This window comes from Rissa tridactyla, chromosome 1 (genome assembly GCF_028500815.1).
Source record: "Rissa tridactyla isolate bRisTri1 chromosome 1, bRisTri1.patW.cur.20221130, whole genome shotgun sequence".
Taxonomy (NCBI): Eukaryota; Metazoa; Chordata; class Aves; order Charadriiformes; family Laridae; genus Rissa; species Rissa tridactyla.
The window spans coordinates 31,024,273-31,049,041 of NC_071466.1; the positions used below are offsets into that span (position 1 = coordinate 31,024,273).

At 43.0% G+C, this 24,769-nt stretch overlaps 1 protein-coding gene across 1 annotated transcript in view; it reads right to left on the reverse strand.

Moving 5' to 3' along the window:
• Nucleotides 1-9,294: 9,294 nt before the first annotated feature.
• Nucleotides 9,295-24,769, reverse strand: part of LHFPL6 (LHFPL tetraspan subfamily member 6) — a 145,760-nt gene continuing 130,285 nt past the window's right edge. The window contains exons 3-4 of the mRNA XM_054183172.1: nt 24,392-24,490; nt 9,295-10,380 (exon numbers count right to left, since the gene is read on the reverse strand). Of these exons, the coding sequence (XP_054039147.1) occupies nt 10,262-10,380; nt 24,392-24,490 (218 nt within the window). The 3' untranslated portion in view covers nt 9,295-10,261. The remainder of the gene's footprint in view (nt 10,381-24,391; nt 24,491-24,769) is intronic.

Sequence of the window (24,769 nt, forward strand, 5' to 3'; positions counted from 1 at the left end):
AATCCATGCCTCTTAGGCACTAAGAGGATCTTCAGGACATTTGTCAGCCTCACTTGTTTTGGGGGAACATTTTTTATGCAAATAAGTCTAACTTCATGGAATATACTGACAAACATAGATGTGTTTCTTCTTTTTTTAACCCATTAAGAAAGCATAGGTGTCTGTAGATACTGGTGTGGATTCAGACAATTGAATTAGTACTGAGACTGGTGAGGCATAAACAGATGCAAAGCTAGAGGTAAGTAGACTGGAAAAAATAGTGTTAATATGGAAAATATTACCTCCTTATTCAGAGGATGACCTCTTTTTGCTGTGTCCTGGAGATCAGCTGGTACTCAGGGCAGTTAGGGTGGCAATTAGGGTCCAAGTCTATTGCCTTAGCAGCTTAGCTGCTGGCCCTGTCAGAAGTGCTGCCCAAGATGTGCAGAAAAGTTCTCAGTCACCTTTTTATTTGCTCATCTCATACGTGCCATGGTTCAATGGTCTATAGCCAGCAGGTGCCAGGGACTTGGCCTCTCTTCAAGCTCATGATGTAAAGGAGAAAAAGATTTCTAATTTACCACTGTTCCGGAGATCTCTCCCCATCCACAGTGCTTCAGCTGGTTAAAGCATCATCACAAGGTGTTTTGGGAGCAATACCTGTGCTACCTAAAACACTGGGCAGCTGAAAACCACCTGCCCCAGAAGCTGGGCTGTGAACTGCTGTGTGTCTTGGGCAATGCATTTAAGGACTGTCAGCGCCTTCACTCTGCATTGCTATGAAAGGAAATAAATGTTCAGATTGACTGAAATGGCTCCAAGCAGCTAAGAGCATTTTATAATTTTGCTGAAGGCAGCTCTGAATGGTCCTGCTGTCTTAGTGGCAATGAAAAAAGAACAGCACGCTTTGCTGCTAAGTACATTTACTTCTTGACTGTTGAAATCATCTGTCTGAATGAGGCTCAGGCAGCAATGTTTCCTAATTATGAAGGGCAGTGAAGTACCCCACACTGAGTGCTGCATTCACGGGAGTTTTACTGTGGCTCCCAAAGGAAACTGCATATGAATTAGATGGCTGACTCTTACGTGAAAAGCATCTGCGTATTTCAAAAATACAGCCCTGAAATATCCACGCATGGTATCAGAGTATTTGCACCAGTGAATATAGTGGCTTCCACCAGGAAGAGCAGTGTCTTGTAGGAGTAGAATTAGGCGTGGGAGAGAGGAGGGGAGAAGCATGAGGCTTCATAAACATTTAATTAGACCTCAGTATTGCTAATATTGGATAAACTGGAGACAAAACCAGCTCTGTTGCCTGCAACAGAAGTTACTGAGAGACCGTGCAGCAATCAGTTTATGCTTATATACATGAGTCTTCTGATGCAGTGTTGGGAATTTCAATACCAATTATTTTCATTCAGGTGTATTATCAATAATTCTTAAAAAAAAAAGTTTGCAGCTTATCTTGTTTGCAAGACCCCTATCGTTTTTTCATCATTTTCTGTCTAGTCACCTGTTAGGTCTCTCCGATTGCTTGTTTAACAGCTGCAAGTTAAGCATAGCTACACTGCAGGCCACAGGTCACACAAAATCAGCTCCTGAAAAGGTATGCCTCAGTGATCTGACACCATTAGCTAAAATCTCTTTCAGATTCCCCTGGAGAGACAGACTGGCCCAGAAATCTGCCCTATAATTCACATTAGTTGATGCTGACAGTATGCACGGGCATAACAACCTACAGACTGAGGAGCCATGAAACTGCTCACCAGTACGTGTCAAAACTTGAGTCGCTCTTCAGAGAGAGGTGAATACCACTTCCACACGTTGACAACAAATGCAGATTTCTTAATATTTCATTACAGAGCTAAACAATTAATGTGATTCCTCTTTGAAATGTCACAGCACATCTGGGCATGGCTGGCTTTATTTTCTACAAGTTGCCACCTTGTAAAAAGGTGACTTCTTCCCCCTTACCACAGACAGGTTTGTCACCTGCAGTGTGACTTCTCCTGGTATTGTTGCCCCCAAGGACCTGAAAAAAAAAAAGAAAAGCTATTAGTGATGGCTGCTGCTGCATTAATGTTGTTGAATGGTCGGCAAGAGAGTGGGATGGAACAACAACTTTGGAAATGAAACACTTTCAGTATGCTGCAGTGTACTGTGGCATCTTTTTCTAATGGGTTATCCTGAAATGAGGTACTCTGATCCGTTGGTGAGAAGCATCTTCTAACTTTCCAGAAGTGACAGCCATGCTCTGCAGCAGCAAGTTGTAGCAAAAGACTGGGAAGTGTGACGTGGAGAACAGCAGCAGATATCCCGCTCACAGCAGGCTTTTGAGAAGGGGCAGGATCAGGCTCATCATTTCCTGGTGTGGCTGTACGGTGCACACACTTGCAGGAGCAGGGTGAAACAGCTCCTATGCGAAAAAAGTACTAATTTTAGCCAGAGAGAGGGGTAGGTGTAGTAACGCACTCAGTGTTTTTATTTCCTGTGTGCACCATAATTAGGTATTAATCCCAGAAGTGCAGAAAACAAATGGTATGTTGACAGCTACTCGAAAACAAATATCTCACACTGTAATTCTTAATACGGACACTGAGCTTCAGGCAAGAAGTATTTTATCTTTTCAAATGTATTGTCCTAATTATAGCTTTCATTTTAACTGAGATTTCCTTTCTCTATTTCCTTACCAAAAGACGCTACCATTCAGTAAAAGAAAGTCTTTTACTAACTCTTCTTCTTGCTATGGAGTAGAATTATTTTACTTTAGGATAGGACCCAAGAGCCCTACTGATAGACTGGGAAATATTTGTCCTAGGCGCTGTACAAACAGAAAGCTTACTGATACTTTTGGGGGTATAACATGGAGGAGAATAACCCAAATGCTTCACACGGCGAGTTACTGAGCCACGGTGAGTGATAGGTGTGGAGCACCTACTACCACCCTGTAGTGGGGTCCTCAGAAAATCCACCAGTATATGGCCGCGTTTCTGCTTTCTGTTCTTTGTCCTTTGCATATGGCAACAGAAAGAGTCCCTTCAGACCCTTCCAGCCTGGTAATATCAGCTAGGAACCGCAGCCTTACATCACATAACAGATTTTACTTCTTATCCTTTGAAATGTTCATTATGTTAGTTAATCCACTTTTCATTTTCTTCCTCTGGAACAGGCAAGATAAGGACTCACAGCTGGCTTGCTTCACAAAAAAGGTGCTCTATTGTCCAAATCCAGTTGCTTGTTTGTCTGCAAAATCAAAGCAAAATTTTTTTTTTTTTTTTTAAAGTTGATGATCTTTGAAGACATAGCTCCTAAATAAATACTGTTTGCCAGTATTACATGACACACAGATTTTCACTTGTAGGATCTTGGTTTAGTTAATTTTCAAACACCAAGGAACATTTAGCTAAATACAAACCCAAGAAAGATACAGGCATTTTGTTTGTTGTTTATAAAATGTGTATATATGTGTGTGTGTGTGTATTTTTTCCATAGGAAAGAAAGAGGGACAGTTTTCCGGAACATAATACAAAGCCAGATATAGAATAGTTATGGCATTTTGCCCATTGAATCTGTGCCTGAGTTAAGCCAGTGGACGTTTTGCTATTGGCTCCTATAGTTTTTGGCTCAGGGTCATGGAGTTTAGTCCCAGTCCACTGAAGTGACTGGAATCCTTAACAGAAAACAAAATATACACATCAACTGCTTCCTTTCACTTTAGCAGCTACCACGCTTTCAAAAGGCCAAGGTTTTGAAAAGCGGTCACATCTGACAGAGGTTTAGGGAACAGGATAAAATTATTGGGCTGAGGGGCAGAGGAATTTGTGGAAAAACACCCACTCAGCAGTCCTGTGTAGGAAGCTGCCATCCATTACTTGAAACGCTCCGTTCTTTGGGGACGAGCTGGAGCAAAGGTGCTTTGCAGCATGGCTGTCTACACAGCCCCAAACCCTTTATTTATTAAGTGTACTTAAATATTAATTTTGCTGGCTGGTAGAAAGAGAGTCAAAATTACCTGTAGCTCCTGGAGAATGAGAAGAGGATGAAGACGTTCATGTATGCAGAGCAGGGCTGCAGGCAGTTTTCAAAAGCACATGGAGTACCTTGGCTGCTGCTGTTGTCTTTACCCTCCGTGGCTGAGGCTTGGTGCAGGGGTCTCACACACCCGGGATGCTGCAGGAGCTCTACATGAGCATTTCCCTCTGCCCCAGGTGGGGACGAGCAAGATGGGAGTGCTCCCTGCCTTTAATATGTTCTCTTGGGAACTCAGGCAGTTCTCTCCATAAGAAAAATGTCTGGAAAACCACCTGAGTGGTTACAGACTCAAAGACTCACTCTTTGGGCTGCTACTTTTAGTGATGCTCAGTATGGCCCACAGTGCTGGTTGAGGAGATATTTGAGGGCCTCAAGATATCCCTGTGTGATGGAGGATGCTTAAAGCGGAGTAGCATATTTTATCTACTCTTAGGCAGCCAGGAAAGCAGGCAACAATGCGCTGGGCCCTGATGATGTAGATATGTATAATGAAGCTGTGACATATGTTCCTTTCAGATTATCATTTTCCTTATAATGGCTTAATTTAATATGCTTGGCATAACATAGAATATCCCTAACACTGATATTCTTAGCAGATCCTTCCAGCACACTAAAAGGTCATAAAACTGTCCATGAAAGGAGTCAGAGTCTGTCTTTACTCAGCTAAAATATCCATATAAATTTCAATGAGCATTCTATTTCTTGGTGAGGAACATGAAAAAAGGACACCTATTTATGTTTAGCCAAAAAATCATCCTTCCTGCCACTAAGACAACTGAACTTGAAACTGTTTCCAATTTTTCCTCATTTTCTCTGATCCATCATTATTTAAATAATAATAATAAAAACGCTTAATACTTCTTCGAAAGCATATATTTAAAATCCTGTCTGCTTAAGGGATTACACTAAAATGTCACTTCTAAAAAAAGACATATCTAATTTCACCATTGTCTCTCTGAAAGGTTAAGTATGTAGAGTAGAATTAATGCTTATGTTGATGTACAGATTATCTGTCTTGTCATTCAGTTTGATATTTTTCATAGGCTATTTCAAATTCTAGAATGACAGATAAATTGCAGTTGCAACTGATTTATGAATTTTCTATCAAGAAAAAGGAAACAGAGGGGTTAAACCACCTCAGGAGCTATCTAACTCTCATTTCAAAACATTTTTAAACGTATGGGTTTTTTCATAAACAAATATTTGTATTTTGGGGAGGGAGCAAATTCTACAGCATGTAGTGAAAATTTGCATCATCCATTAGCATGTAAGTCTTGAAAAGTAAATGGCTTTTTTTACAGAAAGAGCATAGTCCCCTCTCAAAGTCCAGACAGGGTCTTCACATGCCTCATATTTATGCAGAAAAGCTTCTCCCTGACTTAACGCTTGAATGACAGAATTTACATTTTCCCTCTCAGGAAATACTGCGTCAGTGCTCAGGACAAGAGCCTTGGCACTGCACACCACGCTGCATGGATAAAGAATGTCCTCAGCTCTCTGGGGTTTGGGTGGGAGAAATTCCTACTCAAAATGTGCTCTTCTGAAGACATTCCCAAAGACCAAACTTAAGTAAATAAAGTATTGCACCAAGTTCTTCCACCTCCACTTGCCTCCCTTAAACTTGTTTATGAAGTAAATTCCCAACTTCCAGAGTTCAATTTTTTTCCTACCCTTCATATCTCAAGATTTGTTGATGACCATTTTTTTCTGTTACTGAGCCATGCAAAACAAAAGCTAAGCACACAAAGGCAACAGCATCCCAACACCTTATTTCCAGTGGCAGCCCCATATGACCTCATTTCAGTGACTGGCAGCAGTCAGCAAGCATTTATCAAGAGCAAACTGTGCCTGACCCACCTGGTCTCCTTCCATGGTAAAATGACTGATTCGTGATTGAGGGAAGAGCAGTGGTTGTCGTTTGCATGGATTTTCGCATTGCTTTTGGCACAGGCTCCCACAGGATTTTTTTGTACCCAGATTGGGACATTGTGGTCTGGATGGGTAGGCAACCAGATGGGTAAAAGCCTGGCTGGATGATGAGGCTCAGAGGGTCATGGTTCCTGGGCAGACCCTACCTGGATGCTTGTGGCAAGTGGAGTATCACAGGTCTGTCCTGGGACCTGTCCTGTTTAACGGGTTTATCAGGGACCTGGAAGAGGTGGAGGAGTGTGCTCTCATCAAGTCTGCAGACGACACCAGGCTGGGGGAGAGTCAATATACTGAGGGGTAGGGCTGCCGTTCAGAGGGACTGAGACAGGCTGGAGGAATGGGATGACATTATGAAATTCAAAAGGGCAAGTGCCAAGTTCTGAACCTGTGATGGAAGAAGCCCCTGCAGTGATGTAGGCTGGGGGCTGCCTGGCTGGGGAGTAGCTCTGCGGAAAGGACCTGGGGGCCTGAGGACAGCGAGCTGCACAGCAGCCAGCAGAACGACCTGGCAGCAATGATGGGCAACAGCCTCCTGGGCAGCATTGACAGAAGCAATATGGAAGCAAGTGATGGTCCTCCTCTAAGCAGCACTTGTTAGACCACATGTGGATACCACATCCAGTTTTGGGCTCCCTAGTCTAAGAAAGAAATCAATAAACAGCAGCTGGTCCAGCAAAACTCATCACTTTGGTCAGGGGTTGGAGCACTTGTTCTGTGCACGAAGGACAAGTATCGGGGCTTATTCAGCCTGGTGAAAAGATGGCTTGTAAGGGGGAACAATAACCCAGTAGCAGCCACCCAGTACCTATGGGGAGGTGACAGAAGATGGAAATGAGCTCTTCCCAGTGATTCTTGGTGGGAGGATGAGAGACAGAGGTCATTAGTTGAAACAAGAGATCAGTTATGAGGAAAGCTGTTTCCCCATGAGGACAGTCAGGCTGTGGCACAGGCTGCCCAGAGATGTTGTGCATCTCCATCTTTGGAGGTTTTCAAGGCCACATGAGATAAAACCCTAAGCAACCTCTTCTGGCCTTATGAATGACTCTGCCTTGGGCAGGAGGCTGAACTACAGAGCTCCCGAGGTCCACTCCCACCTGAATTATCCTGTGGTCCTAAGATAACTTCTGACAAAGAACAATTGTCTGTGACCATATGATTTGTTTCTATATAGCTCCTGTATTAGTTAGGAGTGACAGATGAAACTTGCTGCTCACAGAGTATTTGTTGGAAGCAGACTGCGACTTCTGACATCTGTATTGACACAGGGCTCCAGAATACAGGGTGACCTGGACTTAGGAAGTGTCTAAGCACTGAAGGAGTGAGATTTTGGAATAAATTTCCCAATGTAATTGTAGGGGGAAAACTGCTTAAATATTTTTAAAATAGAGGTTGATAAATTTATGGACAGTACTGTGTAATATGATTGCCAGCAATGTCAGGGATAGGACTTGTGCAAGCTTACAACTTCTGTTTTGACAAATGCAAGGCCAAGCTCCTCATCTTCAAGAATAAATAAATGGAAAATTAAACACAGTAAATATTGTAAATATTTCATTGACGCTTCATACTGTGAAATTGAAAGCAATTTTTTCCCCAGTTCAAAGTTATTAGAGTTTGTAGCTGTGAGGCTTGATAACCATGATAATAAATGGTATTTATATTCTAGTGCAAAATGGATATCAGAAATGAAAATGCACAAATATGGACAAACCTAATTAAGCTGTGATTGGTTTATTCATATCACAGCAGCTGAAGGCTATATGATAAACAGCTACAAAGCAGGTGCAGCATATATCATTGGCTTGATTATTAAAAATCGGCATTTTATTCAATTCCAAATTAAAAAAAGGAGATTGTATACAAATTCAGAGAAAGTCAGTCATGCTATAATTGTATTGCATTGTAAGAAAAACCTAATTCTCTTCGTGAAGTAATTGCGTAGCTCCCGTTTGTCATGATAAATCAAGCTCTCATCTGAGCACAGGGAGATCTAAAAAAAGTCAAAATGTTCTCCACAATGCATGGCCCAAGATATAATCTAGAGAGGCTCAAATTTAGAATAACAATTATACTTTTATAGCCAAGTCACTGAAGCTTTGTATAGCAAATTGCAGTTTCAGTGGAAGGAAAGGCATGTTCCCACAGTAGCATATTGTCCAGAGGCAGCATTTTTCTGTTGAGATACCTACCAAAGATCTTACCAGAGCCAGGGAAACCACAGCCAAAGTTGTGGTTATAACTCCTTTGGTTTTAATAAAGCAGCAGTCCATAACCCTAACAGGCATATTCATCCTTAGCGTGAGGGTATCATCTGGAGCGTCACTGACCTCCCACAGCAGGTTTGGATATGGTCCTGAGCGCTCACTAGAAGGGACAAGCCATGAAACCTGGAAGCAGGAGGGAAGAGCTCCATGTCCCGCTGCTGCTGGTGCCACTGGAAGAGCATGCAGGGAAGCAAGACCCCACGGCACGGTTGGTTTCCTTCTCAGCAGAATTTCAGTTGGATGCGATAGGGCTATTATGGGCTAATCTGGGAGGGGTAAGGTACAATTTTGTTTTCACTGCAGGGTGCCGTAAAGTGAATATATAATGCTTAGCCTATAATGAAACTCGATAAAATTGAGTTCAGCAGTATCAGGATTGATCACTGTAAACTGACACTGCTATTTTCCATGTTCCTCCAAAAAGCTGCCCGGTGTACTGTACAAAGCAACTGCACGATTTCAGAGTTGCAACAGCTACAAGCGTTATTAACCAGCAGAACTACAACTAGAACATAGACGGTAACTTAGAAATACATGACACAAATACCATATTGGTAAAAAAAGAGCAGAAAAAAATATTTGAAAGGGAATAACATCACTTAATGTCATGATTGGAAAACCCCTTACAAGTTCCCATGCTCTAAGTTCACATTGCATTTCTTAAAAAAAATAAGAGGTTGTTTTTGAGTTTTGTGCGTACTTTGCCAGTGCCTTGTGCAGGGTATCCTGCCAGGTGGGCATTTGATTGGTGTCGATGCTAAGTAAGGGCTTATTTCAATCATCTTAACAGGAATATGCAGCGCTGTGTGAGATGCTGAGTCTGCAGCAACCAGGCCAGAATGAGGAAGGTCTCCCTGAAGTCCTGCAGAACACCTGGCAGCATCAGGCAAAAGCATGGGATATGCTAGAATGCCTAGTGGCAATAGATGTCTATCCTCAGGCAATGTAACTGAATCCTAAAGGTATATGTTTTACAGGGAGAAAGGATACAGCATGGTTATAAACGTCATTTTTACCCCTGAGGATTCTTCTAACGGGGATCTGAGAAAGGAAATTTTTCATGTAGTGACACGACCAGGCATTGCAAATATTGATCAAGGAAAAATTTATTTACAGAGATTTTTCAAATACAAACATAAAATAGCACATATTATATATATATTTTTTACAAAAATGAATATTGAAATAATAAACATGGTACAGCACAATACAACATCAATGAGCTAAACATAACAGCAACAGAAATCTATGTCTGGAAGAAGTTTCCTGTTAGTCGTACATAACCAACAGAGCTCTACAGTACCGTGAGTGGAATTTCCAATGGACAGAAAACCGTCCATTTACTGCACTTCGTAAAAGTACTATAGGAAAAGGCTACATATGCCAAGTAATTATGTTGCATTTTTGTAATAATGCTGAAAACACAGAGGCTTAATAAAAGTTATATAGGGCTGAATAAGCAGTGGCTAAATGTTTGGGGAAGAAAAATGTGTAGAGAATATACAAAATACTGATAAAGTGGTTTATTGGTCCTTTTATTAAGTTTAATGTATAGATTAAAAAGTGTTGCAACACTGAATTTTAAACCACCAGAGAGAAGTTAAAAAAAAAAAAAAAAAGGAAAAGATAGAAGAATCGCACCAAAAGAAGTTTCCTCTCATATTGTGCCATGGTCAACACCTGTGCGTGCGTGTGTGCTTTCGGCAGCGCCGTGCCAAGGGGCTGCCGGGCACTACCCTGGCCCCCTGGCTCCTCAACAACCCCCCAATTCATCGGTGCACGCAGAATTTCACCATTTGCCAAAGCAGAGTTTTCCTCATATTTTTTCATGGAGCAGACCACGGGTAGGCTTGGGTGAGAAAGCCCTTCCCTGTCCAACCTGGCCAGGTGGCTTTGTGCCACCATTCACCTCCCTGTCCTCCCTGGGGCCACCCACTGTCCCACCCCACGCCCGCTCCAGCGAGAAAGCACTTAAAAATTTCTTGTTCATCGTCATTATCCAGAAGACGTCGTCAAGCCCCTGGGGCGTCTGGCAGCACCCGTGCCCCAGGGCCGGCTCAGTAGGGGTACTGCTTCTGCTTCTTGCCCGAGAAGCAGGCCAGCCAGGTGCACACCAGCATGGCCGCCGCCGCTCCCCCGCCCGTGCAGTAGTAGGCCCAGCCGATGTGGCAGGTCCCTGCAAGGAAAATAGAGCGACATGGCACAGCATTAGCCAGGGAAAGAATCATAGAATCATTGAATGGTTCTAGTAGGAAGGGACCTTAAAGATCATCTCGTTCCAATCCCCTGCCATGGGCAGGGACACCTCCCACTAGACCAGGCTGCTCAAGGCCCCATCCAGCCTGGTCTTGAACATCTCCAGGGATGGGGCATCCACAGCTTCTCTGGGCAACCTGTTCCAGTGCCTCACCACCCTCACAGTAAAGAATTTCTTCCTAATATCTAATCTAAATCTACCCACTTCCAATTTAAAGCTGTTACCCCTCGTCCTATCACTACACTCCCTGATAAAGAGTCCCTCCCCATCTCTCCTGTCGGCCCCCTTTAGGTACTGGAAGAGGCTATGAGGTCTCCCTGGAGCCTTCTCTTCTCCAGGCTGAACAACCCCAACTCTCTCAGCCTGTCTTCATAGGAGAGGTGCTCCAGTCCTCTGATCATCTTCGTTGCCCTCCTCTGGACCCTCCTCTGCGTCACCACCCACCTTTCTGCCCACCCAGGAAAAAGCACTTTTCTAGGTTTCTGCCCACTTGTACGCCCGCCTCAGACAGGGAATGCAGCACATAATTCAAGCAATTAGAGAAGACAAGCTGTTTAAATGGCTCCCCTAATTTTCTATAGTGGTTCAGCAGACAGCCCTCTGAGCTCGCTTGCTTGGCTGGTTGCTTTTCCACGCAGGGGGAAACGCCACATGAGAGCCAAAGCAGAGGCACCAGCCATGGGACGGGTGTCCCCCTGCCCTCCCAGCCCAGGGAGCACCTGTGGCACCGCTTTCCACAGTGGCTGCAGTTGGAAGAGGGGTTTTCCCACCCTTCTCTTTCTTCTCTTCCTCCAGGCAGTGTCTGAGGATATTCTGATAGTTTTTGCCTGAGATTTTGAGGGCTTGTACCCAACACAAGCCAGGGTCAGCTCCCTTCAGAAACAGCTGTGTGGGTCCACCTCTGCCATCTCATTACAGGGCTCAAAACTGGAGCCAGCTGCAAGCTGCTGGGTGACTATAACCCAGGACATGGCTGCAGGGAACCTGTTCATGTTCCCCTCTCACAAGCATCAGTCCTGACCAGGAGTCTCCCAGTGGCAAAGGATCACGGTGTTGGGGATCCACCTGCATGGGGGCTGCTGTGGGAACGGAGTCCACAAATACAAAAATAGAGAAATTTCCCCATGCCCAACTAAGGTCACAACTCATTGCTTAAAACTACACTGATCTTTTGTCTAATGTGTTTAGTAGTGTCACAATATGGCCTTGAATACATTTAATGGCCACACTATCTTTTTTGGCCACAGCCAAACTCATCACCAGCGAATGGTGTTCCACATGTGGACCGTGGTGGACCATAAAGTGATCGCTCCCCTTCCAGGCACCACTCTGCCTGCAGCAGAGAAGGAGATCAGCAGTTGCAGCAGGGAGGAAGCCTCCTCACAGAGATCTCTGAAAGCAAGGAGATAGCTGCTGTTACTCCTCAGGATTTCAGCCCACCTCAAACATAATTTTCTCTTGGGCTGCATCATCTTGGTCATTTTGATCTTTACTGCTTGGGACTCATTACAACTGAGGTTCTCCCTGTGTCGCCATTGTGGGTGATATCACCCTGCTTTCAGCAGTGAGTGCTCTCAGTAAGGCATAAGCAGCAATACAACACTTCCTTCCCGCTCTCTGTAAAAAGCAGCAGAAACCGTTCCCCCCTCCAGAGAACAGAAGGTAACAACAGAGTTTCCATCTAGAAAGACAGAGCTGAAACAGGTGGCATGTCCATACTCTGTCCCAATGGCATCCTTGAGGGCCAGGCTTTCGGTTCAGGCAATTACCAACTTGGATAATCCTGCCTTAGGCACAAGATGCACAAGACATCTGTACATCTCAACATGTCCAAAGCATTAGCATGCCTCAAGGCAGACAGCATGTCCATCAGCTGTCTGCAGGATATTGTCAGGCCAGATTTGTAAGGAGACATTAGTGGGAGGCAACAGTTAGGCTCTTGGCCACTCTGAAGATCTCAGGTTGACACCACAGCAGGAAGCATAGCATTTGTTTCATTTTTTCTTCATAACCTTCAAAACTTTTTATTTTAAAAAAAATGTCCAGTGAAACAATGATCCTGGCGTGACCAGAGGACTTTAGGAGCTGTGGCCTTGGCTTGAGCTCATTAGCCTCACTCCTTAATGTGCTGGAGCAGAAAGAGAGATTTACTTGGTTTTGTAATCTGGTTATGCTCTGTAGATCAACACCATTTTTGGCTTCCTTACATGAGATCACAGAGAGACTCTGACTTCTTAAAGAGAACACCATCAGGAAACATGTAGAGCCGCCAAGTGCCTGGCAATGTCACTGATGCCGATCCTTGCCTAATTGCACAGCAGTCCCTGGAGAGACCTGTCTCTGGACCATCTATTTCTTTGCCTGTGTACACACACTGTCTATAGCTTCTGCTGGAAATTTCAAAACCAGACTTAAGCATACACCAGATGTCTAAATCCATTGTATTGCTTTGAAAATGATCATGTTTATATCAGGGTGGGGTGTGCTAAAGCATTTTTTGTGATAAGATCAACTCCATTTGATAGGTCTTTTTAAATTGCTAAGTATTCCTAAAATTGCTAGAGAATTGTAGTTGCCACTTGAAAAAGTAAATTTTTCTCATCGTGATGCTTCTGGGTAGAGAAAATAAATGTCAAAATGCTACTTTATAAAGAGTTTAAAGATTCACCTGGTAGCACTGACCAAAGTTGTGATCTAAGTGGGATAGAAAGAGTAAATTCAAACTTTTGCATGGTGTGATTTCAACTTTTATGCCTTGGCAGTGGGAGAGGGGGAGAGTGTACTTGATACGTATTAACAAGAAAGAACTGTTAAATCAGTGTCAGAGATGTGCTCAACAGCTACAACGTGCACATTCAGTCTTGACTGAAGACAATAATGTTTATTTCTCCATACCATGCTCCATTTACCCTAAGGACCACTGCCCTACTTAATGCTCTGAGGCATGGCAGGCAGCCTCTTGATCTAACAAATGCAACGTAGTTCACGAGTGTGAGCCAGGTCAAGACAAACAAATGAAAGAAAAGGAGAGTGCAGGAGAACGGATGAATGAGCCGGGAGCCTGACCTCTGAGCAATAATAACACAGCAATAAACCTGGCCATTATTTCCAGTCTGTGTCAGGAGCAATGGGAGGCCTTGGATAAAATAGCTTGATCTGTACTGGGATGATGCTGAGCAGAACAGCGTTTCAAGCTACTGTGCTGAAGAAGAGCCTGCAGTGAGGAAGGTGTCTGAGGGTACAGAACTTAGCTATACTTTTCATTGTAAGTATAGGTCAGTCCTAGGTCCGTAGCTAAGTATAGCTATAAGGCCAGAGAAAATACATCTCAAAGGTATCTGTTGCCTACACTGCACAGCCACGTGTCAAAATGAAACAACGCTACCACTTTTATAATCCTGTACTGCACAAGGGAAAAAAAAAATAGAAATTTTGAGTTAACGTTTCTGCTCTGGTGTTCTCATTTTACTACATGTATGAGCTATTTTAATCCATTGCATCCTGAAGAAGGATTGTTGGTTGTCAATAACCAGGTAATTTAATTTAGTTTCAGTTTAAATTGTAAAATGACTTCTTCTTCACTTTGATATTAAACACTCATTTTAAAAGGAACGTGAAGCTTTATAAGAAGCAGGTGGATGAGTAATTAAATGTAACACCAAAGGAAAAGAAATACACCTATAGAAATGTTATATGTTAGATAAGATAGACTTTGATTTCTAGCTTTATATTTTTGTATTATAGTAATGGGTACCATAGAGGGACTCTTTGTCACATTCAAATTTTATTGCACTGACATCAGTGGGACTAGTCATGTATTCAAAGGTAAGCAAATGGTTAAGAGTTTTGCAGAACTGGGGCTTAAATTCAGCCACCAAGTAGAGCAGTTTGCCTTCATGGAGCCCATCATATTAAAGATTAGAAATGCTGCACTGCAGTTTCCCACTTTTTTAATGTCAAAACTCTAAAATTAAGAGTAAGACCACCTAATTTCTTGATAGAATTAAAACGATTCATGAAACTATGTCCATTTTCACACACGCACAAAGTCACAAAACTGTTGTTTTCCCTCAGGATGCATAGGAACACATATGCACGGGTAGAAGTGTGCCAGTCCGTTGAGGGCGTGGAGATGCATGCAAGAATGTGTACATGTTCTTGCTCATAAGATGGGCTGGATCTGGTTTCATGCCAAAGTAAATTGCCCAGCAGCTGAAGTACTCTTCTAGCTGATAGAGATGACGTGCATCACAGCAGCTTCCCTCTCTGCATAGAACTGGTGGTGCTTTTAACACATCAGTCTTTACCTGACAGGTCAGTATGGAGGGAGAAGCTGTGGCTTCAGCATTTGTTAGTTCTGGATCCTTTTTTTTTTCCTTTGGTAAAGTAGAACATAAATAATGGAAGCTCTTGGTTGCTCAGTGAAGCGGGACTGTCCAAGTTGGCTCAGGTAAATTTGTAGCCAGCCATTAAGAACTTTGTTTTCACATTTGTTTTATGGGGATTGGCAGCAAGAGAGTGTCAGGATGAACTCTGAAATCATAGAATAACAGACCTTGCAGCTATAGGGCTGGATGGCCATTTTCCAAGCAAATAAAAGAAGTGGAAGAGTGGAAACATTACACTCCTCTCTTTTGTAACAGGATTGAAAGAAATTGAAAGAAATCCAGTCCCCGAGGATAAAGGACAAAAGCAAGGTGAGTGAGGACACTATCAAAAGAAGATTCAGCAGAAAAGAGTCCCATAGAACATAAGACAATATTTGCTAAATCAAAAGAAATCAAAGAATGGAGAAGGGCAGTTTTGAAGTGATGTTAAAAAACACTTCCATGTCTTTTCCTGATTTCTAATGTGATCTTCAAGGCCATGATACGTGTCCCCTAGCTCCCCCTCTCCTCTTCAATATATAAGGCAAATAAAGATTAAGACAAATTTTGGAGTGACTGAAATTTGGCAACGGAGAATCTGTGGATACTTGATCTACTGTGGATCTGTGCCAGGATCCAGCTGCCGAAACAGAATTTTACCAGGATTTCTACTCATGATATCTTATAAATAATTATCACATATAGTTATCAAGGTCCTGGAAATAACATATGATTTTCATCTAAAATAACCAGTAATTGACACTTATTAAAAAATATCCAGAATATGAAAGTGTCTTGGATGCAAACCTGTTGCAAGACAGTATTTTAAATATTTGTACCTTCTTTGCTGTTAATGTTAAGACTCTCCTGGGCTTGCAGTCTGGAGTATTTGGCAAACTCCAATCATTTAACCTTAAGTACAGTCTATTTTCCAAGAAGGAAAAAAGGTTTCAGAATTAGCTGGGCTGAAGAATACAAAGTATATACCTTCAAAAATAAAACCTAGAATTCCTACTTGCAAAAAGTTGTGCAGGAGCTCTAATTAACAGCTTCACATGAGAGTCCAGTACTACAGGGAATGTGAATTCATCAATCAGGGTGCTGGAAAAGCAATCAGGGAAAAAAGCAAGGCGTGTGATGTTAAGGGATATACAGGGATTTGGAGATACGAAATCCACAAATGAATGTAAATGATAATCAGCTAATTAATAAGAAGGCACAATTATTTTGAAACAAAGCCAAAATAAATTAAATAGTTGAAGATTTTTTTTTCTTGACACAGTTACAATGAAAAACTGTCATGTGAAATCAGCTACAAAGCAGGAAAAGAAGTTAAAACTTGGAATGCATCCAGAAAGGATTAAAGTAGTTACGTGAAACAAAGAAAGAACACTATATAAGGTAAAACTGCAGCCAAAGAAATAGCTTGATACAAAATTATGAATTTAGTGAAGCTGTTTTCTTTGTCTGTTGCACGGATATGACTTTCTCGATGCCTCTCTCTTTTTTAAAATTATGTGATTTCTTATGCATGCACAGATCAAACTATTTTGGTTACTTACAATTGGTCAAAGCAATTGTATGTTTAATATTATGTATTAATGTTTTAATAGTATGTATTAATGTTTACAAGTATCTAAAGGGTGGGTTTAAGGAGGACGGAGCCAGGCTCTTTTCAATGGTTCCCAGCGACAGGACAAGGGGCAATGGGCACAAGCTAGAACATAGGAAGTTCCGTTCAAATACATGGAAAAACTTCTTTACGGTGAGGGTGACAGAGCACTGGAACAGGCTGCCCAGGGAGGTTGTGGAGTCCCCTTCTCTGGAGATTTTCAAGACCCGCCTGGATGCAGCCCTGAGGGATGTGCTTTAGGCAATCCTGCTCTAGCAGGGGAGTTGGACTAGATGATCTCTAGAGGTCCCTTCCAACTCGGAAGATTCCGTGATTCCGTGATTCCGTATGGGTATTTTCATCTGTAATTAAATGCATAAAATCTCATAAAGTTCAGAAGTATAAAAAAGTGGAAAAAGAAGTGAGCATAGGAAGCATAGGAAGTTCCACCTAAACATGAGGAGGAACTTCTTTACCCTGAGGGTGGCAGAGCACTGGAACAGGCTGCCCAGAGAGGTGGTGGAGTCTCCGTCTCCGGAGACATTCAAACCCCGCCTGGAAGCATTCCTGTGTAACCTGCTCTAGGTGACCCTGCTCTGGCAGGGGGGTTGGACTAGATGATCTCCAGAGGCCCCTTCCAACCCTATGATTCTATGATTCTATGAAGTGTCAATTTGAAAATCTTCAGTTCTGCTGCATGCAGACACCCACTCGTATGATCAAATCCTCCTTTCTTTGGAGGATCACATGATTTTGTTTAATCAAACCTCGAATTTGCTGTAGATGTGCATTTATCATGAAACAATGAAGAGCAATCTAATACCTTGTGTCAATTACAATGCTCAAATTCTCAAGAGCAAATACCTTACGCCCTGCTAATGAGGAATTCTCCAGCCTCCCTGCTGGAAGAAGTCAGCAGAAGGCTCACCTACTGCAGGAAGTTAAATTAATTTCACCTCTCTTTGGACATCTACAGTGCAGAGACCCACACTGGACTAGTCCCCCAGGCTCCCTCTGGAGACAATGAGGAGAAAAAGTCACTTATAAAAGTGTATTGCACTTCATCTTAAGGTAGACATCTGAAGTACAGCAGGTGAACCCTGGTCTAGTAGCACCTACTTTTCTCCCTTTAACTATGAAGGGATTCCAAACAACCAGTTTACCTGCCTTTTTCAAGTAATAAAGAGCACCAGGTATTAGCTCTCAGCTCCCTTTCTGGATGCTGCTGCTGCTTATCTCCATTGATCTTTGTATGACCATGCTCTAACTCTGGTAACAAAGGTAAGTGCCTTATCTCAGAACATACGTGGACATTAACATAGTCACCAAAGGCTTACAAAGATTTAAGAATGGAAGTTATCCAGGTAGCACTACAGAGGAAATGTTTCTTGATGAAACACTTTCTTTACTAGCACATAGGCTGACTCATTCATTTATCTAAGAACTCGGCAGCCGCAGCTCAGGTACGCTCATAAAGAGTATGCTCAGCCTCAGACAAAAAACCAAACTGGTAAAATCTCTGAGCTGTTGGCAGAGGATCTGCGAACAAAAAAAAAATGGTTTTGTCAGATAAACTGCTCGTAGGAAAACACAGCTTTGAAGTTCTTGCCTTTAATAGGATTCTAATAAATTGTCCTACCCTCCAAATCCTTTTCTTGATCGTTTTGGCACTGTATGTCAACGCTCAGCCAGATGCTGAAATGATGCCACCTAAGGCCAATTAACTAGTTGACAAAGCCTTTTTATATTCACTGCTTTCTGTGGGGTTTTTATGTTGTTGTTTTAGTAACTGCACTGTTTGCTTTTAAAGTGCTTTAAAGATCATTTACTGTAATATTTCTACAGCAAAAGTAATTATCAAGTCAACAGTCCTCTTTAAGATATTTCAGGCCCTCTAAAAGTGGCAAAGGGGAACCTTAATAATAATGATCTTTAGAAACAAATACCCCTCAAAAGAGAAGTTCCTGAGAGCTTTTGAGGGCAATTCAGCTGCTTGTTTAGTTCGGGATAGGAGCCAGCCTTTTAAGTTGCTCTCCAGACAGCCACTTGGGCCAGGAAAGCCCTTTCACAGTAGTTCACAGATGGATGGACCACCACAGAGGTCAAGCAAAGGTGTGCGTTTGGAACCATCTGCTTTGGTTGCTGCTGCAGCTGGGCCCCCAGACCTAGGACGTCTCTGTGCATGACAGGTAGTGATGGTGCGTGACAGCCAGAGAACATGAAACAACTGAAGAGGATCTAGGAGGACCTGCAGAAGAAACAGGGTGGGAGGCTATTCCCCGCCTCGCAAGGATGGCATGAACTCAAACAAGCACAGAATGCATTTCGGGTAGTCTGTGACAGCAGCTGCCAGGTGGGTAGGCAGGGCACAGCGTGCCAATGGCCACACCTGAGCCATGCAAGCCCTTGCCGCCAGACCTGTGATTTTCACTGCCTTTACTAGCAAAGAAAAGCATCATGAAACTCAAAGATGAGCCCTGAAGGTAGCTACATACAACAAACACCAAGCCATGTTCGTAGGATGCTTCTTAGCACAAATGTTCACCCAACAGAACAAAAAAGTAAGTCCTAGGTAGGAAATGTACGACATATAAAGTAATCTCTCACAAAAAGGGGCAGGACATAAAACATTCTGGAGCATCAATCATCCAGGCCGAGCCCTGGCTGCCCAAACGCACCATATTTCCTCAAAAGAAGACAATTTTTTTTGCAAGTAATTCAATGTAAACATCGAAGTTTATCTTAAATTTACTGTCTTCATTCTTCCAGGCTAATAAGGTAAGTACGGACGTATCATTTTATACGTCTGGTGGTAGGGAAGTGGCAGCTGGAGGCCACGTGAAATTTCCTAGAGCACCTACAATGGCACGAGTAATCTACGTTTAGATAAATGAATCTTAACTCTAGGTAACCATTTTGCTGTTTGAGCCCTTAGGTATTGGTCTTGTAGTGCTGTTTCACCAGAGGCCAACTGAAGCTCGATTTTGTGAGTTAAACTGAGCATGCCCTGTCCGCTTTGGGACCTTCTGTGGGATTTAGCTGCCTCCACACCCATCACAACAGAAACGAGCGTGCAATGACTGACCTGTCTCTGCATGTCCATCTGGGGAAATCAGTGGCCTAAAATGAAGTCTTATATTGATTTTAGACATTCAAAAGAAATCCTAATTTATTCACATGTATATAGTCACATTTCCCTTTAAAAAAGGCAGGCAAGTTCAGAAGATTTCTTCACACCATGTAAGTTTTGCAAAACGTGGAAGTTTTTGCAAATGTCCGATACAGTCTTCACTTTAATGCATGCTCTCACCTTAACGCAGGGTCCCTCACTTCAATGAATTTCCTGCTAAACCGCTCATTTTTCAGCTCTCATTATTGTGTGGTACGTTTAGAAATGAAAACAGAATGATATTAGTGCCTCTAGCTCAGCAAAACTGAATGTGTGCTATATGATATGCTATAAAGATGCTTGCTTTTGGGAAATTGCCTGCTAATTCCTTTTGCAGACCATAGGATTGTGTAGATCTGATTCACTTTCACACCCTTCAGTCAGCAGCTCTTGTACTGCTATGCCACGTCAGTGCTGTCCTGAATGGCCCCAGAAGCAACTCCAGGGTGTAAATAATGCAGCGTAACAATAACAGCTTGCATGGTGACAAGAGATTAAGATGATTTTGATCCATTCTCAGACAGTTGATAAAAGTGAAAGGCAATCCCTTTGAGCACTGCTAGTTTATAACTCCAGTCTCCACCACATGAATTAGACTAGGCCAAATGCTAATTAGACTAAAGATTTTGACTTGGCCACTGGGCAAACAACTGCACTAATTTAAAACATAAGCTTCTCTTTTCTCATGCCACCATTTATTCTTATCATTTGCCCTGCTTCTAGGAGTTACCACCCTAAAAACAGTGGCAGAAGACTGCTCCAGTTCATAGTCTGGTGTCCTGGTGGGAACTCTGCTCCATCCGTGACCTGAGATGGGGATGCCACAATATGGAGCGGGGCCCCAGGATCTCCATACAGATCTTGCTGACTGCCAGGGAGCTGGGAACCACAAGTAGAGGAACACAGCAGAGACCTGTCATGGCCTTAACCCCCCAAGAAGATTTGCCAGAGGTCATTTGTCAAAGCCCTAATCTATCATTGTGCTTGTTTTCATGATGGCAAAACCAGATTGCTAGAGAAGAGCAGACAGCAGACCCCTCTATAGGGCACCAGTCTCTGTCTATTTGTGGAGGTTACTCCCCATCCTCATTAGCAAAACAGCTCATCTATTGAATGCAATTTAATCAACAAATGGGGTTGTCCTTGGCAGGGTATCTTCAGCTGAAGAATGACTCCTCTTTGTAAAGATTGAATTGTACAAACACTTGGATTCGACTGAAAAAAATTAGCCCAATTAAATACATAAATGTTTAAGTAAACCCTTTGGACATAGTTCACTTAATAAAAAACAAATAAATATACAATTTTAAAGAGAGCAGCCAACTGCTGGGCATTTCACAATGTCAGCTCAGGTTTTCTAGAAAAGAATAGCCAAATCCACTTGTACGTAAATTAAAGGCATGGTTATTTTTCCTGCAGCCTTTTTAAATATTGCTTTGGAATGTACACAGAAATGTGTGTGTTTGGCGGGGGTGGAGGGAGGGGGTCCTCTATTCACAATACGGGCTATCTCAGCACCATTTGGAGTGCCTATTAGTCTAATGCTTTTTCAGAGTGCCTGAAGACATGAAGAAGTACTTCTTATCTAGCACACCCACTAAGGATTAGGCTTTTTTTATGGGTTCTTAGCATTGCTATTTATTTATTCTATCTAGTTATGAGCATGTTATGGGGGTTGGGGGATTGTCTTGTTCTGGTGAAGCAAAAATTTTCATTTAATTGCTAGTTCTGGGATATTTCTGGTTAACATTACATTTCACGGTGCACAATTCAGCTGGTTCTCAAGTGAGTTCTTGCAGTCCCTCCTCTGCACCTGCCTCTTGTCTTTCTTATCCTTCTATAATGTAAATTGCAGCTCCCGGGTTTTCTTTTCCACCTCCAACCTCAACCATTTTTTCGCCTCGCCTTTTGCAAGTCCAGAATGAATCTCACCCGCCGCTGAACCCCCACCTTTGCTGGCTCTGCGCTCAAACCTGGTGTGCTTTGATGCTCCTTTCCTAACCACATGTACACGCTCCCTGTGGCCCGAGCTGCAACAGTTGCTCTGTCATGCTCAAAGAGGAGGCCAAACACTGTCTGCTGATCAGCATACCTTTGAACATCCATCTCACTGAATTAGGCTCTCAGTGCCATCCTTGCCAGCGCCCACAGCAGCAGGAGGTGCAGAACCAGCGCTCCGACCACCACCACCATTTCTCCCATCAGCAAACCAGTGCAGGGCGCGTGGCAGCTCAGCTTTTCGGAGGGCAGATTTTGAATGCAGCGTGTATGTATGTGGTTCTTGAGACAACTCATTTCACGGGCTCGGGAAGAGAAAGCATATCATTGCGGCTTAATCAAATTAAATATTCAAATGAAAGCAATAATTACTTACATTTGTCTTGAGACTTAGTGAGATTAAGTCTTTGAAACATCATTTTGGGCCTGTAGGCTATAATGAGTAAGCCAGTCTCTAATGATTCAGAAAAGACTAGAGGGTTTGGGTTATCACCCATCAAGAGGTATTTATGAAAGACGATGAGCAGTGCGGTTATTAAACGGCCCTCGGACAGTGCCTCTTCGTTACAGATGACTTTGCAAACACAGCACCAAGCCGGCACTGACATTAAGTAAAAAAAAATCCTAGCCAACCATTTAAATTCGCTGACAATGTATGTGGAAAAGAGATGTTTAGTGGCAGAGATGTCTGGCGGAAATCACTACAGCAAATTTCAGCTGTCATTATAACCTGTTAATGAATGTGTTAACATACGATTGCAGCAGATCGGCAAGACCAGCACTCCCGTCAAGTCTAGGCATGCATAACACATGCCCTGCATGCTCCGCGTCCAGAAAATACAGTAAGAATACATGTCTTCATAGTTAATGTAATATATCTCATGGTCCTTATGTGTACCTGGAAGGAAAGCTGTCAGCTGGAATCTTTCACATGGGTTTCTTCACTGACTTTAATGGCAGAGTGATTCAATTTACGCAAATATCTGACTCGTGAGTCAAGACGGAGATGGCAAAGGTGGTCTCAGAGACTCTGCTCTGATTGTGGGCACGACTGCGGTTAAGGTCACAGTTTGTGACTGCCTAAGTGCTGTCTTCAAGGAGCTCAGGCTGGGACAACACCCACCTTCTTGTGGGTTTGCAGAGAAATAAGTTGGAAAGGTAACACTTTTCTGGGGAGAGCAACGAGTGAAGCCTGGGAACCAGCAGGCTGTCAGGAGGCACAAACAGGAATCACGGAGCAGAGCTGCTCACATGCTTGGCATGAAAGAGCAGGCATTGGCTTGCACCAGCGAGGGTATCAATAGCACAGAAGGATATTAGAGCTCAGAATAACACGGTAAAGCTTCTAGAATGTGCCACACATCCCCTGGGCAACACCATTAGTGGCTGCTGCTAACAACATCAGTGGCGGCAGCAGAGATGTGTGCTGATATTGGAAATAGGAATTTCTGGTCCCATGCCAGATCAAATGAACTCCCAAACACCAAAAGAATGGTGTAAAGGAGCACGACCTAGAACATCTCTCACAAAGCGATATTTTTTTACCTTTCAATCTCAATTAATCTGCATATCTTCAGAAGAAACATCTCTGAGATGGAAACAAAACTCCTTACTCGTGAAGCCTGGCAGAAATATCAGTGTAAAATTAAAAGATAATGCAGCAGGTTTGTGTTTAACCCTAAGAGACCATTTTCGTCCACTGTTCTTTGCACTGGGGTTACTGCCAGCCTACCACAAGCCCTGCACACACAGCTACGGAAAGGGTTTCTAACACTAACCGTAGGGTTTAGCTCACAGGGGCTGGAAATGGGGACCTGTGTGTGCCCATGCTTGGGAATGGGAGCCTGCGGAGGGTCAGGGTGCTTAGTGTCTCCTGCTGCTTCAGGAGGGTTGCAGACCCACCTCTTCCTCAAGTGACACAGGATCAAAGAGAATTAGAGAGTAGGGTATGGGCAGCTGCATCGATCCTTCCTGCTAAAAAAGGACCTGGATATGCATGCAAACATCAGATCCTGATTATCCACGTTGCTTAATCCTTAGCTCCCTGCTGGGCCTTTGTTTTCTACCAGCTCCATGAGCTCTGCCATGTGGGTCTGAGCCTGGCTTAGCCGCATCCCTGGCTTTTGTTCAGTGCGCAGTGCAGACATCACCATTAAGACCAGTGGCTTGTTTGGAAAAAGGCTGACATAGGGAGAAGTGTTATTTACCAGCTTCCCAAGGATGTGAGTAACCAAAACCATACTCTTTAGGCTTGGGTTAGAAGGCCATAAACATGTCAGACTTCAAAGACAGCTAATTGCACTCATTGTGAATTACCCTCACCCATGCTGTGATGCCTCTCCCTACCCTGTCAAGATCTCCAGTAGTGTTAGCTCCCATATTGCAAGAGTATTAAATCTGATGTCTTAAATACACGTATACATACGTACATGCATTCCTTCATTTTCATTTATAATGTTCTTCTGGAAAATATTTCCAGCAAATCTATCTGAAATCCCCTGCCTTAGAACCATACCAGAATGATGCAATATGAATACCCCACCACACACAACTGGGTTGCTTCTCCAAGACTGTGCTCATGTTCCCCGGTGGTATTTAAAAGATGGGTAGACATAGTGCTTAACGATATGGTTTAGTGATGGTTTTTGTCAGAGTTAGGTTGATGGTTGGACTAGATGATCTGAAAGGTCCCTTCCAACCTAGGCAATTCTATGTTCTCCTTTGTCTTTACGGACAACACATAGAAGAGTCTAATGCGGCTGAGATGCTCTGATGGTGACTCACCCAATTCAAACTGGTTGGAAATGTTACCACAGGTTTGTCTGACTTCTTCACTGTCCCAGCCAAGAGGATAGAGAGCACAACCAGAGCCGATCAACAAACCTATGGAGAGAAAAGAAAACAGAAGTTTATACGAGGAATTTCCATTAGCTTAAATACGGGCTGTCACTTAGGAATCAAAGTGTCAAATTGCCATTTGGGAATCTCAGAGAAAAAAAAACCAAAACTCTTCTTCTAAAAACAGTAGAAAATAATTAGGATTTCTACTGCTGCATTCTGCTACGCTGTTTTAGAGATGGAGGCAGCCTTGGCAGTTCAGCACCAGAAACCAATCCCAGCTTCTGCAGCCTCTGCCCGAGAGCTTTTAGACTCCCCTTCTAC